The sequence below is a fragment of the Alosa sapidissima genome, chromosome 9, assembly GCF_018492685.1.
Source record: "Alosa sapidissima isolate fAloSap1 chromosome 9, fAloSap1.pri, whole genome shotgun sequence".
In the NCBI taxonomy this organism is placed as follows: domain Eukaryota; kingdom Metazoa; phylum Chordata; class Actinopteri; order Clupeiformes; family Clupeidae; genus Alosa; species Alosa sapidissima.
The window spans coordinates 19,437,743-19,457,688 of record NC_055965.1 but is presented as its reverse complement, the minus strand read 5'-3'; the positions used below and the strand labels follow the sequence as shown (position 1 = coordinate 19,457,688).

General features: G+C 42.9%; 1 protein-coding gene across 1 annotated transcript; it reads right to left on the bottom strand.

Moving 5' to 3' along the window:
- Positions 1 to 10,011: 10,011 nt before the first annotated feature.
- Positions 10,012 to 19,886, bottom strand: snrpb2 (small nuclear ribonucleoprotein polypeptide B2). Its single transcript, XM_042102634.1, has 7 exons — positions 19,747 to 19,886; positions 19,463 to 19,556; positions 18,840 to 19,012; positions 18,023 to 18,157; positions 11,514 to 11,549; positions 11,107 to 11,195; positions 10,012 to 10,445 (listed from the first exon to the last, which is right to left on the bottom strand). The coding sequence occupies exons 2-7, from the start codon at positions 19,524 to 19,526 to the stop codon at positions 10,286 to 10,288; spliced, it is 657 nt and encodes a 218-aa protein (XP_041958568.1). The 5' UTR covers positions 19,527 to 19,556; positions 19,747 to 19,886; the 3' UTR covers positions 10,012 to 10,285.
- Positions 19,887 to 19,946: the final 60 nt, after the last annotated feature.

Genomic DNA, 19,946 nt, shown 5'->3' with positions numbered 1-19,946 from the left:
TTAACAATGATTCATTTTCATAAAATCAACAATATGACAAAAGTCAGCCATTTGGCATGCTGAATAAATGACCTAAGTGGGTCTACTACACATAATTGTATCAATTATTGACTCATTAAAAAGTTACAAACCCTTACTAGGTAGCCTACAATGAAACGAATTAGTTTTGTCGCCTTGCTTTTTTGTAAGATTGTTGCCAGTGCAGTCAAAGTGCACGAGTCTCGGGTTCCGTTTTTAAATGCCACATCCTCCTGTCTTGATACATCTTAAATACATGACTATATATTCGTCTAGTGACGATCACAGTTACAAATGTCAAATTCCACGACAAACACATCAATTTAAGAGGCCAGCAAAACATTTAAAATTCACAATTAACACACAATTAAAATTTTGCTCTAGTCTAAATTTAATGTAAGGTGATTCCACGCAATAGAAGATGTACTGCTGGCCACTTTGAATATCCAGTGAACATGAATACCACAACCTAAAGCATGCAACAACAACAAAAAAAAATCAAACTTACCCTCAATGTATCATGGATCATTTATTTTACCGTAAGGGTATTTGACGCTTGCCATGCCCACCTTCACAAGTTTATTTTCTTCACTGGTAATAGCAAACGACGCAGCAAGAAGCAGCTATGCCGTACCTCTGTCTTCTCCGCCAGCTGTGCGAACGGAAAAGTGCTGCTCTCTTCTCCTCCCTCTGCTGGCAATGAGCGCGCGCTCAAACCTGCAGAGACCGTTGCGCACGCATTGCGCCGCACCGTTAGCACCACTGGTCTAAACTGTACTGGGTGCTGAATCCTTCTCATATAGATAGATTCTGAATCCTTCATGAATAGAACGTTTATGACTGACGCCAGTACTTTATAAACTTGTTTCTAATCGCACCACGGTCGTTTCGGACCAGAAGCCCCCTTCAGCGATTTCACCTGCTTTCGCAGACATGCGTGCTTACTATTGCCTGGTTCCCTTTGGCCCCACGGACTGTTACCGTGTTCATTAGCAGGAGGATTCAGCACCCCGTCCAGTTTAGATTGTCTTAATGTTATTCCTGTCATTTAGCCTACGTATAGCTGACGATAGCCATTACGAGTTCTGCCATTGTAGTTAACGTCTGGCCATTTGGATATTGCCATGGCCAAAGCACAACGGACACACCACTGCACAAAGTGGTGCTAACGGTGTATAACACGTTATACTCAGCCTCAGCAAGCAACCATACCACATAGGGTTTCATGAAATCAGTCAAAAAGCAGGATGTTACAGTTTTAGGCAAAATATTCTGCACCCCCCCCCCCCCCCCCCCCCCCCCCCGCCCTTCCTCCCCCAATTTAATTTTAAGTCAGTTCACTTCAGTTCCAATCTTTTGGGGCATGCCAGGTGATTGGATTTGCATTGGCAAAGCATACAACAAATAGGATTAAATTGTTTACTATAATTCAGAAAACAAAGATGTATAGATGTCTCTCTCTCTCACAGAGAGAGACATCTATACATCTTTGTTTTCTGAATTATCACAGAGAGAGAGAGAGAGAGAGCACCACACCGCCCCTCTTACACCCACACATAATCACACAGCACACATAAACCCATTTAGTCTCCCTTTCCCGTTCCCAACAGTCAAAGCATCACTTTCTCTCTTCTGTTCTGCTTTTCTGATGACTTCTCTTGTTCAGATACAACCAGGCCTGTCTGATAGGCTCAGACAGCTCTGACATCAGCTTCTATAATTGGCTTCTAACTTAGGTATCCATGTGTTAACAATGTAAACTTAGGTATCCATGTGTTAACTCCTTACTAGAGTTAGCCTACAATGAAACAAATTAGTTTTGTTGCCTTGCTTTTTTGCAAGATTGTTGCCAGTGCAGTCAAAGTGCACGAGTCTCGGGTTCCGTTTTTAAATGCCACATCCTCCTGTCTTGATACATCTTAAATACATGACTATATATTCGTCTAGTGACGATCACAGTTATAAATGTCAAATTCCACGACAAACACATCAATTTAAGAGGCCAGCAAAACATTTAAAATTCACAATTAACACACAATTAAAATTCGATTTTGCTCTAGTCTAAATTTAATGTGAGGTGATTTCACGCAATAGAAGATGTACTGCTGGCCACTTTTAATATCCAGTGCATCATAACGCTGAGTCCTCTCTTGTTCAGACACAACCAGGCCCACACAACATAAAGCTGAGTCCTCTCTCTGAGAGCTAAAGATCTCCTTTTTTGGGGAGTATAATGCTCACCTTCCTCTTCACTCTATTTTGTTCAGAGATTGTGGACCTCCCCCCCCCCCCCCCCCCCCCATTCCCGCGTCCACTGGCCTTTTGAGTTCTATCGTCTAAGGGGACGGACAATCCTCCATGTGACAATCGTGACAAGCAGTCATTCTGATGTCCTCCTGTGATGTCCCAATTGTCTAATGAATGCACCCTATGGGCTTACTTCCCCTATAGCTCTTAATCCGCACAGTGTCATAGAACGGAAGCAAGGAACAAACGCCCCACAGAAGTATAGACAGGGGTTCTCAAACTTTTGTGGGCCGGGGGCCCCTCATGGAGTGGAAAATTCTCCAAGGACCCCTCATAATCGCAACACATAAAACTTAAGTTAATCATGTAGCTGTATAGCTTTTTTTCTGTTAGATGCTTATGTTATATGTATTTTAAAAACATACTGTAGAGTGCTAATACCACAATACCACAATAGTCATGTTAGCAAACTTTGACAGTATGTAGGATTTTTTTAAAGGTTTGTTGTTTCTTTGTCAAATGTAGGCCTATTGTGTTGAACACATAGTGTTTGCTTCACAAAACTTTCATTTAGTTAATTAATAGTAAAGTGTTTTGATGTATTGATGTAACGTATTCTGTAGCATTTTTCGCCATATAAGACAATTTCATATTTTGTAGCAAACCTTGTCAGGGACCCCCTGAGAATGTGTTGAGGACCCGTGGGGGTCCCCGGACCCCACTTAGAACCAATAGACTAGAACACATAAGACCCTTTCAACAAGAAAAACAAAAACAATGCTTGAACGCTTTTTGTTCCCAATCTACTTCCGCTTCATTGAGATAACATATGGAATGTTAAAACGGAAGCCTTGTGGGAACAACTATGATGCTGATAATGGAACTCTCTTGAAACGGTCAACAGCGAGTGAGTGGGTCCACACCATCCTCTCTGCAGTTTCTTCTAATATTAACCAGCAGCCTGCATGCTTGGCTCATGCTTGAATGTATGGTTCATGTCAGCAGCTGGAGAGAATGAGCTCACACTCACAGTTAAACTGCTTCCCATTGATCAAACAGCATTAAGAAATCGTTCATTCATCTCTATTGTTCTGGGTGCTCTAAATGCCGTGGGTCAATTAAAAGCTATTTATTGCCTTTCCGTCACATCATTCCACTGAATAAAGAAATAAACACTGATCGCTTATCATTGATATCATTGATCATTTATATTCAAAACAGATGAATACAGCCCAGGTCCCATTCGGCCACATAAACCCAACTCATAAGAATTTTAAATAAGAAAAGGGGAAATGTCAAAATACTATGGGGAGCCCTCATGATAAACATAAAATCATAAAACACCTGCTCAGACATCAGGGATGCTGTACGCATTAGCAAGTCTATGTGGTTCAGAGGCCAATCCTATCCCCTTGCATATACCCTATAGCCCTCGCTGGCATGCATTATAGATGGCGTGGCCTTCCATATTCTCTGTGTTCAGTGTTGGTGATCTGAACATGACTTTGTAAATCGATTTGGATGGAGTTTGTCTGTTGAATAAATAATTGTGGAAACGTGGAGCCTTCATGTACAAATCTGTTGGATGCCTGATGACAGGAAGTTGCCGTGGTGTGTTTCCTCTCTCTCTTTGGTAACTCTCGCTCTTTTCTATCTGAACATGTTTGGCAGCCAGGATTCCAATGCCGCCGCGGATCGTTGGTGATTTTCATTGGCTCTTGTGGCGCCTCCATTGCTGGGTTGATTTTAACCACACTTGACCTTTAACCCTCAGTCTATGACATCAGTCTGTTAGTTGACAATCAAATTATTAACCGCTCCCTCCAAATACCCAGTCATCCCAAATCTATAAAGTCTCGCTGCAGCTACTTGGACACCTGAACCCTCCCATTGCTGACGGAGGTATAAATTTATTGGTTTGGGTGGGTGGCACAATATCTGGCTACATACTGTTGTGGTGATACATAGCTCAGATCGGACCAGGGCATGATCAGTCCCTGGGTCTGCCAAGGACTGTGATGGATTTGAAAGAGTGACAGTGAACGCCTTCTGTTCAGCTCAGTGGTATGTTAGATAGTGACAGTGATGTGTAATGTGGGGCGGCTGGAGCGGTGGTATGGGGTAAGGCTGGAGCGGTGGTAAGGGGTAAGGCTGGAGCGGTGGTAAGGCTGGAGCGGTGGTAAGGGGTAAGGCTGGAGCGGTGGTAAGGGGTAAGGCTGGAGCGGTGGTATGGGGTAAGGCTGGAGCGGTGGTATGGGGTAAGGCTGGAGCGGTGGTATGGGGTAAGGCTGGAGCGGTGGTATGGGGTAAGGCTGGAGCGGTGGTATGGGGTAAGGCTGGAGCGGTGGTATGGGGTAAGGCTGGAGCGGTGGTAAGGCTGGAGCGGTGGTAAGGCTGGAGCGGTGGTATGGGGTAAGGCTGGAGCGGTGGTATGGGGTAAGGCTGGAGCGGTGGTAAGGCTGGAGCGGTGGTATGGGGTAAGGCTGGAGCGGTGGTAAGGCTGGAGCGGTGGTATGGGGTAAGGCTGGAGCGGTGGTATGGGGTAAGGCTGGTGGTATGGGGTAAGGCTGGAGCGGTGGTATGGGGTAAGGCTGGTGGTATGGGGTAAGGCTGGAGCGGAGGTATGGGGTAAGGCTGGAGCGGTGGTATGGGGTAAGGCTGGAGCGGTGGTATGGGGTAAGGCTGGAGCGGTGGTAAGGCTGGAGCGGAGGTATGGGGTAAAGGAGTTCTCTCTTCTGACTGATGGAGGAGCAATAAAACAATAAAAAGTCTTCTCATCTGGGAAGATATGTCTGTTCTTGACTGTGGCTGCTTTTGTTTTCATTTGAATAGCTATGGAAAGGGTATTTGAAGGCTCTGGTAACACAGACTTTGTGACACACACACACACACACACACACACACACACACACACACACACACACACACACACACACACACACACACACACACTATTTATGTTCAATTTCACCCCTGAGAAAATTGGGGAGCTGTTTGTGCGGAGATAGCTGGCAGCGCTAGCGGAGAACATAAAAGGGAATGTGGAGCAGCATATGAGGAGCATGAGGAAGAGCAGCCACTCGCCACCGGCACGGCAACAGCAGCAACTCACCTCCCCGCCGCCACGGCAACAGCAGCAATTCACCTCCCCGCCGCCACAACGCTACTGACCCCCAGGTGTAAATACTTGTTTTTTAAAAGCAACACTTCCCCCCTCGGGCTTCTCTCTCTCTCTCTCTGGGCGCCTTTTCTTAATTGCCAGCTATTCTGAGGGATCAGGAAAACCCACTGCCGAAACTTCACTATAACAGAATGGGAAAATCTGAGTGCAACGGCTGTGTTTGTGAACAGTTCCTTCCTCCGAATGAAAATGGATGTCTTCTGAGAGAGACATAGGGTTATGATAACAGCACTGCTGTAGTTGAAAGGTCAAGTCATTGAATTCAGCATAGAATTTTAGAACCTTGAATTGTTGCGGAATGGAATTTTATGTTAGAATGTTATGTTAGAATGTTCAAAAACCCACACCTTTTAGAAGCTGGTAAGGAAAGCTGGCTCTGTAGTGGGAGCTGAACTGGAGTGCATCACTTCAATATCTGACAAAAGGACCCTGAACAAACTGATCAACATCTTGGACAATGAGTGTCATTCACTCCACAGCACTATTGTTAAGCAGAAGAGCCTGATCAGCTGGAGACTTCGCTCGCTGCCTTGCACAACAGACAGACTGAGGAAGTCATTTGTCCCCAGGGCCATTGAACTGTTCAATGCTTCACTTAAAGGAAGAGGAGAGATAGACTTCTCTGCATAGTCTGTCTGCCTCTTCACCCCCTCCATGTTTGGATACTGTCTGTCCACTAGCCACTTTGTACCACTGTCTTTCTGCCTCACTGTTTGCATGCTATATTAGCACATATGCATAACCTCTCCCTCCATGCCACAGCCGAATTGTGGCCACACTTATACCTTTTCTTAATATATATATATATATATATACTGTATAGATAGATACAGTTTTTTTTTTTATAGTTTTTTTAAATTACCTTGCCTACTCTCTGATATGTCCATATTTATTTTATGCTGGTCTCTACACTTTATTCTTGCACTGTTGCACTGTTGGACTTACTCATTTGTACCATCACCATGTCACTCACTCACCTTACCTTACTATGCACAGAGAATCACAGGCTCAGTCCTTGCCTCAGTTATTGCAAGCGCCTCATGATTAATCACTCACTATGTGGATACTGTTTTTAGAATTGATTTAGATTAAGTGTTATTTAGTATAATTTGTATTTTGGTATATTCTTTATCTTCTACTGTCCTTATTGCTTAGTTGTGTTTTTTATATTATATACTTTTAATTAGCTGTTAGTGAATGTGATGTCTGTATGCTACTGAGACATTTGAATTTCCCCTGGGGGATCAATAAAGTATGTATATATGTATGTATGTATGTATGTATGTATATATCTATCTATCTATCTATCTATCTATCTATAAGTCTCCCGTTACACAGAAATATTGAGACAACGATTTGCCAGGAGTATTTCTCATCACTAAGGTATGAACTAATTTAAATTTAATATAAAACAAATCTCTTTGCATGGATCTATGAATATAATGTATTGCTTTTTGGGAAATAAACAGGGAGGGTCTTTTTGGCAGACGGTCCGGTGTAATCGACTTCTTACTCCTGTCGGCTGTGGTCACATTCTTTTAAGTGCACAGCCACAGGTTGATAACTGTGTAATGGAAAGCCGCAGCTTAAGGGGAGGAAGACTGTTTTCTCCTCGATGCTCCTCCACTGCTCTCACACAAGCTCCATGGAATAATATTGTTTGGCTACAACCGAAAAACAAACACACACACACACACACACAGACACAGACAAAGACACAGACACACACACAAACACACTTCTTCTGACTTTAACGCCTTTCACAAGAACATTGTGAAAAAGGCTAGGTGTGACAACTTGCCACTTGCAGTGTGTGTGTGTGTGTTTGTGTGCAAGTGTGCATGTGTGTGCGTGTGTTTGGGGATCTGCCAAGCACTCTCTATCTGTATGTTCCCAACCACACTGAACAAGTGTCTATCTCTCAGTGAGTCATGCTAGCACAAATCAGTGCACAGTTATGATTATTCAGTTACTAACACCTCTCACCCTTAATTCCACAATGGCCAGTGATGACACATTGAAGAGATGTGAATTAAACAGGAGACTGACTCTGAAGACCTCTGGCTGTCGGGTCATTTTGGCTCAATGGCCTGTGATCACTTTGCTCAGCTCATTAGCAGTGCTAAGCATGTTGCTCTGTGCCTGGCCTACTGTGCAAGCTTAGCTTCGCTGTGGGGACTGTACTGGATAGTCTAGAACCGCTGTAATGAGAACCAGGTAATGTTTCAGTTGTTCCAAGGTGATGCTCCATTTTTAGCAGCATTAACAATAAGATTGTCTAGAGGTGCTTTACCACGACCAAAGCCAGAACCCCTTAGAGCGGACAGGACACTCAGCCTGAGGTTGCTTTAAATGAAGCAATGTAACAATAGAGAGAACAGAGCTAGACGCATAGATAGATAGATGGATGGATGGATAGATGGATGGATGGATGGATAGATAGATGGATGGATGGATAGATAGATGGATGGATGGATAGATAGATGACAGACATAGACAGACATATAGACACGGAGAGAGAGAGAAACAGACACATGGATAGATAGATAGATGGATAATTTCATCTGGCACTGGCACTTTTTTAAAAACAGAGATAGACAAATAACATAGTTAGATAGATAAACATACAGACAGATAGATGACATATATAGACAGATATATATATATATATATATATATATAGAGAGAGAGAGAGAGAGAGAGAGAGAGAGACATGGATAGATAGATAGATGGATCCTTTCATCTGGCACTGGCACATTTTTTAAAAACAGATTCAGTCAAATTATATTGAATTCAGATTCAGACATATCCAATACCAAGTAAAGTGCTGTAGATCGATCACAGTGGAACAATAGGCCACTCGACCATAATGTAGCAGCTAAATGCATTAGGGCTGACTGTGCTAAGCTACAACATTACCAACAGATTTGATTTTCATCGGAGCAAAGACAGTAATTCCCGCTCTTTTCCCAGCCTTCACCTGTGACCCGCTTCTGAAGCGCTCCGAAGAAGAAAATCAGGTTCGCTGAACGGACTTATCAGTCTCAAATTATTCGCTTGGCTTGGAGGTTGACGTAAGCCCATTCCAAGCACAACAAACACGGTCATGGACACAGGGCCAAATTATCTTCCATCATTCTGTCAGCTTTAATTAAGCCTCTTAGTTCATTATAATGACTTATGGACAACTGGCACCATTAAAGGCCTTGACCATTGGAAGCACTTCGGCCGTGGCACATTCCACTAATAGGCATCTGCACTGGGCAGGAGAGATAAGCTCAATCATGGCAGTAGGCTAAATTACAGAAATGATGCAGACGTTATGGTGAGGGTATCCTGGCCACTGGCCATCCCCTTGGTACGCTTCGCTTCTACAAGGAGTCGTGGAGGGAGATGAAAATCGAGCGGAAGTACATAGGAAGGCAGGGCCAGGCTATGGTGAGGGGCAATGGAGAGGATTTCTACGTTTCCATCTGGAAAGGCCAAACGGAGAACCAATCAGCATCGTGGATTCTGATGTGCTTTCAAGCTCCTGGTTTGGTAAGAAGACATTTCTTTTAGAAGAGGCCCAACAGAGAACCAAGCTGTTTTATTCTACAACGCAGATGTGCTTTTTGGTGGGCGACATATTTTCTCTGATATCCATTAAACTTGGTTTGGTAAGCGGACTTCAATCCTTTTACTTTAAGAGAGGCACAACAGAGAAGCAAGCTGTGTACTCTGCCGTGCTGGGGAGGGAGAGACAGACAGACTTCCCCCAACTCTACCATGCCAGCCTGTGAGGTCAAGTCTTGGCTGCACCTCGCCCTGGAACTCTCCTCCTCCTCCCCTCCCACTCCGTGTCACATCTGTTGTAACGATGTGGGACATGACGAGCGCTGAACAATGTCCACGCCGCCGGCAACGTGCGATGGAGCTCTCCGCAGTAGGCTACTCGGCAGCCGATGACGGTGCTGGACACCGCGCCGAGTGCTGCGACCTGCTCTTGGCTCTGAGCGGTCACTGCGGACTCTTGACTTCAATAAAACCATCCATCATCGGAGCTGCGCGTCATGCACACTCAGGACTTCAGATGGTGGGCGCTCATACCCCCCCCCCCCCACCCCCACTTTTACCCAAGGTTGCCAAATACCACCCACCCTCACTGAGGGGACCTTTACTGTCCATGCTGATGTGGAGGACAGCGTTTGGGCAGCGTTTACAATGAAGTGGACCGGACAGGAAATTTCACGCCGAGGCGATGAAGAGCCTCCACTCAGACAGCCCTTCACAAAACTTTACGAAAAGATCACCAACGATCCCCTCTGATTTAGGAACAGATGTTGCTGATTTCCCATTAAAGACAGATCTACACAGAAGATAGACATTTCATCTCAGTTCTACGCCCATTATGAAAAAGTAACAAGCTTGCAGGTGGAAAATGGTGTCCTACTTTGTGGGAGCCAGCTCTCTTACAGGTGTGAAAAGTGGAAACATCCAGAAAAAAAGCCATGTCATGAAAACTGTGTTTGCTAATCTCTGGCTCTGGCCAATGGTTACCATTCAGGAAATTAGCAACTGCCATGTCACCATCCTAGAAAAGTCCTTTATTGTATTGTACAAAATAAACAAGATGGCTGCCACTTCCATCATTATTTTCCCATACAGCCTCAACACCTGTTGGAAACAAACTGAGAATACTCTACAGCCGTCATTTCACTAATAAAAAAACAAACAAGAAAAAGATTTCAAAAAAGAGCACAGACGACAAAAATAAAGCCAAGCCGACAAACGTAGTCAGCCGTCATGTTTCTCGTAAAGTGTGTCCATATTGCTGCCTTCGCGTCGCGGGATGAAAGGTCATTTCTTGGCATAGGTGATCTTCATGGCACACGTGGCGGTGATGCGGAATCCCTGAAGCGCGTCCTTAGCGACACCGGCCTGTCCCTCGTTCTCGAACTCCACGAAGGAGATGTCGTGCTTCCCTGGGACGAGGCGAACCTCTTTGAAACCGGGAAACCTGATTGTAGTAGGGGCAGAATGCTCAGGTTAGAAACAGGAAGGAACCCCAACAACAGGCACCAATAAAACAACAAGAACAGGATCTTTCCTACTAGACTACTGCTATAGTTCTATCACACCAGGACTAACTTCAAATACACTATAATAGTCCTATTGAGTTCATCATTTCTTCAGTAATGCCAATTCAATGTCCAGTCATATGTATTTATATATTTTATGTCAATATTGCAGCAGTATTCAAGAAGCATTATTACTTCAAAAACATTTAACAGAACTATTGAGTTCATAACTCCTTCAACCATGTCAAATCATTAGTGTGTGTCATTATCTTTACAGTTTTCTAGAGGCAAATTTACTTCAAATATGTTTAACAGACATAGGCTACAACCTCTTCAGTAATGTTGAGTAATTATTATACACTATACAAATACAAAAGTATTGTGAAACTTAATGACTTAGTCAGTGAATTCATGCATTTCATTCACGCCCATTGCCACAGGTGTATAAAATCAAACACCTGGTCATGCCGTCTGCATTTACAAACGTTAGTAAAAGAACTGGGAAAACAAGTATACAACCACTGGGCTACAACTTGGCAAAGTTTCAATGGTGCAATTGACATCATATCTGGGAGGTGAACTGCATGAAGATACACTTACTGATTAAACAGCATGGATAACATCATCTCATTGGTTTCCTCCGGCAGGTTCGTCAGGAACAGGATGTAATTCGGTGGGTTATCAGGAACCTGAAAGACAGTTAACTTCCTTAATTCATGGAGGAACACAAAGACCAAATAACGGTGCAAATAAGGGCACAGCACTCTAGGAAATATTTATAGTTATGGCCGAGGCCATTACAATGAAAGTCAATGCGGTGCTTTACGGCCAATTATAAACGCAATGTAATCCAAGACCACGCTTAATTTTCATCTTCGTGTTTGCAGACCAGCACTTTTCAACGCGGAAAAGTCTGACTATGTAGAAAACGAGGCACTAGGCCGGTCAATACGAGGCATTATCAGCAGTATTCCCAAAGTCTCAAACAGCAGTAGAAGAGCACGTACCTGTGTTGCCGGGGGCGGAGGCTGTGATGGGGCACCCTGTGTACAGGAAGAGATGGGAGATATGGATGAGTTCGGACAAACACCAGATGGATCTGTGGTTAGCTCTGATTAAGAGAGGTGGTCTGGGTCAAAGTGCCCGACTGACATGCTAATCAAAGTACAGTGAAAGCAAACAAACAAACAAACACACACAACCCTGTGATTGTTGTTGTTGTTAATCTTATCATGGCTTCTACTTTTGTCTTTGTTTATCATCATCATTATTATTATCATTATTATTATTATTAGTCCCTGCTCTTTTACCCAGTCTCAGTTGTATCTAGGCCTAACATATGACTGATCATGAAAGCACAGCGAAAACTAAACAAAGCAGACAAATAAAAAACAAAGGACACGGTACCCAACAACACACTACACACATAGTAGTCACCCATAATATACTTATTTATATTTATATATATATATATATATATATATATATATATATATATATATATATATATATATATATATATATATATATATATATATCAGTGTTTCCCCTACAATGTATTTAACAGCGGCGCAGCGCCACTGCAACATAATATCACGAGATTCACTTAACACACTGTAAAAGCACAATGGCCAACGTCATCTCGAAATTGTTTTCTGAAAGTCTTGAGTAAGTTAAGTGCATCAAATCCGCACTTAGCCTCTCATTATTCAGGACATATATGCGGCATGATGTGTCAGGTGATTACAAGCCCAAAGACAAGTCTGCAGCCCATATGACTAGCCTACATTCTGAACACGGTTACATTGTTTAGCTATCCGACTGATGGGGTCTTGCTCCGCCACAGTGTAGCCTATGGTGTCATCGTTCACTTGTAGGTTACACAATAAATAGCCTACTTATAGGCCTGGTGACAATAAAAAATGATATTAGTTATATTTCATCACAAAGCTGTTTGTATGCCGTGAATTCGCTTGTAGCCTATGCCATATGTTAAGCTTGAGCAATTCCTCTGATCCAAAGCCTGCTTTGACACATTGACACTAATGTGAAACATGCATCCTCCTCTCCTAGCCTACATCAAATAAAAGAAACCAATTCATGATTACCGAAATGAATTTAACATGGGGGGAAAAAAGTTTGTTGCGATTTAGCCTACTGTTGTGATGCGGTTCTTTCTGCTGATTGGATTTACCCCCCGTGTCGTCAACTCTGAGAACTCTTGCTCCGGCTGACAGTTTTATCCAGAGAGCTGATTTCCCAAAGATGAGCCTCCATCAACATTCAACGACAAATTATTAAAACGTAAGTAATGCAATAGAGTAAACCAATGTGCTACAAGGTGTATGGTCTTAACGTTAATTGTAGCCTAGACTTGTAACGTTAGCGTAGGGCTATATGTAATGTTTGCATGGGAAAGCTAGGCGAACACAGTCTAGGCCTGTTTAAACGGTCTGATAGTTAAAGGAAATATGAGCATATGTTGGCATATACGTATAGCCTAAATTCTGTCCACTTAGCTATAATAGGCTATCACAAACAGACCTTTTCTACGTTTACGGCATTAGACATATAGGAGCCTATATTCTCTTATCAGAAAGACATGTTCTCATAACTTCAGCGTTCTCTTGACGGTGAGACGAACGGTCGCACTTCAATCAAGTAGGCTAGGTCTTTTTCGAGTTAATTGTGAGTGAGTTGTATGGTAACTGTGGGAGTGATGTAGAAGAAAAGTGAGTATTTACTTTTTTATACGTGGGTTTGTTGTTTTGGGACTGAGAATTAGACTACAAGGAGAGCATCTGGCTACGTGCATGCGTGTCAGCATTAATGGCCCCCCACAATTCAATTCAATTCAAAGCCCAGAAAAATTAAGTGCTCGCAGATTGGGTGTGGCCTTTGCCATTAAGACAAATTTAAATAAATTGTAAATAATCTTTTAATTATTAATGGTCATTAAATGGTTGTGCCATTTAATTTTTCTTCTATCATTTTTAACCAATAATGTAAAAGAAAGCTGAAAATGTCCACAAAAGAAACACGAAGGTATGATATATATATATAAAAAAAAAAGCGCAACAACCCCCCCCCCCCCGCCAAGTAATAGCACCGCTGCTGGAAAAATTTCTAGGGGAAACACTGTATATATATATATATATATATATATATATATATATATATATATATATATATACACACACATATACACACACTTATGCCATCATGACTGCTTACATTTTTTTGATTAGATTAGATTAGCCTTTATTGTCTCAAACTGAGACATGTGTCTATTTGAAATGTTTGCTATTGTTGTTTCCTATTGTTGTTTTCATTATGGTTTCTGTTGTATTACATATGATTCTGTGAGTAGAGTAGGCTTTACATTTATAAAAAAAAAAAAAAACGCTTCCAGTTGGCTGTTTACCTTGTGACCACTAAACAAACTGACAGAACTTCCTTCTGAAGGGTCTGGATAAAAATGCCCCTTCAATCTTCTCCATTGTGAAAAAACAACAACTAGCTGTTGTACAAGCCAAGACTCACTCATACATTGTACATTATTGATTTTGCAGCACTACAGAACGACTTTGAGAAAAATGAACTATTTTGTCACTCTTACAACTGTTATATATAATAAAATAAAGAAGGCACCTCTGAGCTTTGGGGATGAAGACGCCAGAGTCTATAGACCTTTTTACCCAAACACTGACCTACATCTGACGAGCACAGATGTAAACAAACTGGAGGTCATATGCTCGACTCCTAACTGGCTCGTGTGGCTGCTAAGCTTGTCACTGTAAGTAAAACCATCAGAGCGTCTCCCTTTAGGCCACTGGGTAAAAGCTACCTGGCCTCAAGTATTCCCAGTCATGAAGAAGCAACTTTGATAGTATGAAAGTCAGTCAGTCAGTCTTGGTCCTAGCTAACTGACTCAAGAGGCTGCTAAGCTTGTCACTGTAAGTAAAACCATCAGAGCGTCTCCCTTTAGGCCTCAGGCATTCTCAGTCGTGAAGAAGCAACTCCGCTAGTATGATGTGTATGATGTGCATGACAGGTAGTCAATGCCTGTTATAGTTTTTGCTGCGCTACAGAATGTATCTGACTAAAAAAATTGCAAGTCCTCTTAAGATAAAACAAGACAGCACCACTGAATATTGGTGATTTAGACGTTTAACATACGATGCAGGGATGGTCATGGTTAATTCAAAAACAACCAGCTAACAATAGCCACTGGTGCCCAATGGAACATATAGCACTGGCTAACAGACTAACTAAAAAAGACTTTACTCAAACACTGGCCAGACTTGGGCTCTCATTCAGATCACAGTCAGAGGGTACCTGGGCACTGTTATCTATGTTCCAGACTTGACAAGACAGCAGAGAAGTTAACACCGTCAGACTCCTCTCGTCTCGTCTCATCTGTGCTCACACAGGTGACGGAGATGATTGCCCATACCTTATCTCTTCCTGGTCTTCCAGACCATAGGCCTTGCCTAGACATGTCGTCTTCCATCTGATGTGCTTCAGACAGGCTTCTAGCTCTTTTTAGCAGCTTTTTTTCCCTCAAACTCAATCAAGATAAGACAGAAGCTATTCACTCATTTCCACTCCTAACATTCTGAAAAAAAAGTGGAACATCTGCAGCAATCTATCGCCGGCTATTTCACTACCACCTCTGCTTAAGTAAGAAATCTGGGCGTAATCCTGGATCCTACGCTCTCATTTGATTCACACATCAAAAACGTCACCAGAACGTCTTTCTTCCATCTCAAAAGCATCTCCAAACTCGGCCCCTCCTTCAACTCATCTACAACAGAAACGCATGCATTCATTACATCGAAGTAAGAAATAAGTAAGAAATCTGGGCGTAATCCTGGATCCTACTCTCTCATTTGATTCACATACCAAAAACGTCACCAGAACGTCTTTCTTCCATCTCAAAAGCATCTCCAAACTCTGCCCCTCCTTTAACTCATCTACAACAGAAACGCATGCATTCATTACATCTAGTCTAGACTATTGCAATGCTCTACTTTACGGCATCCCAGCTAAAACCCTGAATAGACTGCAGTATGTCCAAAAGTCTGCTGCAAGGCTACTCACCCGCACCAGGCCCTGGGATCACATTACTCCCATCCTCCAGCCAGTTACATTGGCTTCCTGTCCACTACCCGTTCAACACAAAATTATTCTCCTTGTTTATAAATCCCTACATAGTCTGGCCCCAAATCCCTACCTATCAGACCTCCTCCCCCCATACCGGCAATCCCGCACCTTTCGCGCTACAGATACATGTCTTTTTGCAGTCCCCGCATCTCGACTTCGCTCCATGGGTGACAGGGCCTTCAGTGTGGCAGGTCCTAAGCTGTGGAATGCCCTGCCGCTTGTGACGCACCAGCTCTCCTCTCAGCCCCCTGATTTCTTCTTGCACTGCCTCTTATTTTCCCTGTTTTTAATCTGTCTTCTTCTCTACACTTGGTCTTCACTTTGTGCTCAGTGTACTAACTGTATCCCCGCTGAGTGTGTTTGTTTCCTCTGCATCTTGGCATTTTATGTACCTTGCATCCACGTCCAGCCTGTGTCTTTCCTATATGCTTGTTCTCTCATTGTCCCTGCCTGAATGTACTGTCCACACTGTCAGTGTACTCTAACCATGTATGTGATTGCTTGTTATATGTACTTCTTATGCCTATACCTTATTGTACAGTGCCCTTGGGTACCTCTAAAGACACTTTTTAAATGAAACGTATTATTATTCTTATTAGATACTGCCAGTTTTCTTCAGTGTCAGAAATGACTTGGCTAGGGTTAATTAGGGACCCCTAAATTAATTAGTGGACATGTTGTCGTGTGAAGGACAGGTAAGCACACCTGTTGTTCACACTAGCCTGACCCAGGCTGTGTATTATTATGACCGCCGCGCAGCGAAGCTAGTTAAACACAAAAAAGTAGGTGTTGCAATCGCAGGTATCTGTGACCTAACATAGTCAAAACTGCACGAAATTGGAAGTGTAGGATCATTATGAATGAATGCACACCAAGTTTCGTGGAATTCCGTTCATGGGGGGCCACACAATAAATTAATTTGTTACTATACACCAACTGGCCTGTAGGTGGCCGGAGACAGTTTTCTGTGAATATCTCGAGAACCGTAGGGCCTAAAGGAGGTCCACCTTTTTTTTGTATGTTGGTCTTAAGGGGGCATGTCAACCCATCCCATTACCACTTATTTCATGTATAGCGCCACCTAGTTAAAAATTAAAAAGCAAAAATTAGGTGTTTTCATCACAATATCTCTGGCTGACATGGTCAAAACTGCACGAAATTGAAAGTGTAGGATCATTATGACACCCTCCGAATGCATGCCAAGTTGTGTGAACTTTCGTTCATGGGGGGCCTTGTACACCAACAAGGATTCCCGGGACACTGAAAGACCGGGGTACACGAAACTTGGTGGGCATGTAACCCCACATGGATAGCATGGAACCATCGTTTTTCGTTTTTGATCTGTAGCCCCCCCGCTGGACTGGACCCCCCGAAAGGAGGGTAGGGCAGACAGTTTTCTGTGAATATCTTGAGAACCGTAGGGCCTAGGATGACCAATTTTTTCCGTATGTTTGCCTCCAGGGGTCATGTTAACCCATTCCATGTGCACACATGTGCATAAACAGATACACACGCACACATATACATTCACAGTAATCATACGTATGACACATACTCACACAGTAGACATATGTACACAACACACATATGCAGGCAAACACACAAACACGCACACACACACACACATAAATGTGTACACGCACACATTTCAAGAATTTCTCAGTATTATGAACAGGCAAGATGGGGGTGGGGTTGTATAAAATGAATTTTACATGTGAAATCTATGAACTAATCATGTTTTGGTACAGCAGATACCAGTGAGAATTGAGTGTGGATAATGCAATTTAGTGAGACAGTTAGAATCATATAGGCCTTTCAGCATGACTTATTTTTGTGGAAAAAATGTGCAGGACTGGGCGGCGGTCATATTTTGTACCGCTCTGCGGTACATCTAGTTACGTCATAGCTCTGTGGAACAGGACAAAGTACCCAAAAAATATGAACAAAAATATATGTTTCATTCTATGAAATGGATGCCTTTTCCACTATAGAATTTTCATCAAAAGTAAACTTCTTTTCAATAAACATATAGGCCTAGGGAACCCTCGTAAGCTTTTATCAGTGCTTGGCTTGCCCCTCTACAATTTAAGTGATCTTTACTTTTCAAAAATTTTTGTAGGACAGGTGTGTGTATTTTGTTTGGAATTTTGTTGGGATTTTGACCTAGCATATTACATATTGTGTTACTAGGAGTACAACTTCCAGTTTTTCCACCCAATTAACAATACTTTTGCAGGGCTGGTCATTCGTAATTCCATTACTTCTCCAGACCTGTGCAAGCCCCCCCTGCTGCTACTGTTGCCGTAGGAATTTACTAGATGACAAAAACACGGTCAGCAGCAGAACGTACCCCTGCAGGCTTCCTGTTGGCGTTGAGTGCCTGTTCCAGAGCCTTCTTCTTCTTCTCCTTCTTCTTGTCCTTATCACCGTACGTGCCACGCATCTTGGAGATGACCTCTGAGTCGGTTTTGGCATACTGAATACGCTGCACAAACAAGAGAAATTCCATTTAGTTACAATGCGAAGTGGAGATGACCTCCGAGTCGGTTTTGGCATACTGAATACACTGCAAAAACAGGAGAAATTCCATTCCGTTACAATGCGAAGTGGACTTTTTTGATCCAAGATCATTTTAGTGACACAGCTTGACACTATAATAATGCTTGATTAGTTTCCTTGGACCCCAAAACAATTCAATATTCTAACATGGTGTTCTAAAACTAAAGGGTGTACGCTAACAAATCAGTACACACAGTATCTTGGTATCCACTTCCCTTGGTAAGGTATGTCAACGACTCATCTGTTTAGCTCGCCTTTGGCCCGCCTATATCAGATACACTGATGTGATTGGCTCCCCGCGATACAAGTGGCAAAAGGAACGTGCATCATTGCTCATTGTCAGAGTGTCTGGCAGAGACAATTCAAATTGTGCTCTTGTGAGAACTCAACCTGTGTTGGGTTTCCCTGCGCGTCTCAGCTCGGACTCGAACCCGCAAACAGCGGCAACTCGGATTGGGACTCGAGTGCACTAGCAATCGAGCTAAAAGCCCAGTCTGCTAGCTCTCCCACTAGCACGCCTGTTAAGGTGTTGGAGGAGGAGGTTTGCACAATGTACATACTGCACAGCTATGAACCAGCCGGCTACCGTTACATGTGCAGGCACTCACCATGGGTTTGTTGTAGAAGGGGAAGCCTTGGAGTTGCCTGAGGGCATTGGTGGCGGAGGCAAGCTCTTTGAACACCACAAAAGACTGGCCCCTCATCTTCATCGTCTTCATCGCCACAATATCCAGTATCTGGCCAAACTGGGAGAAGAGCAGGTAGAGCGCCCTCTTCAGCTCTGGACGGTAAGAAAGAGAGGGATAAATGAGTGTGATCTACAAAGTGTAATACAAGACACTAGAGTGCAGCTACTACGTAGGCCTACATAGAAAAGCAAGAGCTGAGGGAGCAACATGAATGGACCTGATCTGTCTATAATATAGAGAGTAAATAGTAGTAGCTCTTGAATCAGATGCTGGCAAAACATCGCTACCTCTGCTGTGAACAAAATAATGAACGTATGATGATCAAGTATGAGTTTCTGGCCAAGATCTGTGGCCTTTTAACTTGAATAAAATCCCTGATTAACGCTGTGCCCAACAGGAAACTTTGAGAGGACAAATGCATGAAAGCTAACGTTAAATAGTCCAATTATCAGAGCGCAACTAAATGGTAACGTTACATTTAGCTAACTTAACTAGCCGACTAGCCAAGTTCATGTAACAGGACTGGAATGCACGACACTTACCTTCCTTCTTTATCTTGTCATTTACATTGTTTATGTAAATCGTATGATTCGGTCGTATATCCATGACTGGAGGATTACTGTGAATGAATTAACTCTAAAAGGGCAGAATGAGAATGCACTGAATGTTAACAAGACATTTACAGACGCGTTGCAAGACACACTTTTTAAAATGAAAAATACCCCAACAAAAGATAGCTAGCAAACAAATGTATGTGTAAATACCTGCATTTTAAGGGCAAACTTAAACTGTAATTTAGATATTAAGACAGTTCTAAGACACTCACCACACTATTCTCGCTTTGAAAACTCCACCGGAAAATACAGACTCGCGGTTCCTACATGCGCGTCCTTCTTTGTGAGAGCTTTAGGAAATCGCTATAGCGCCACCATGCGTGTTGGAGTACGGAGTTTTGAACCAAAGGAGAGGATTGCCAAAGGACGGCTGATGTGTTTCTTTCAACCTATCAGTTAATATGTTAATAGT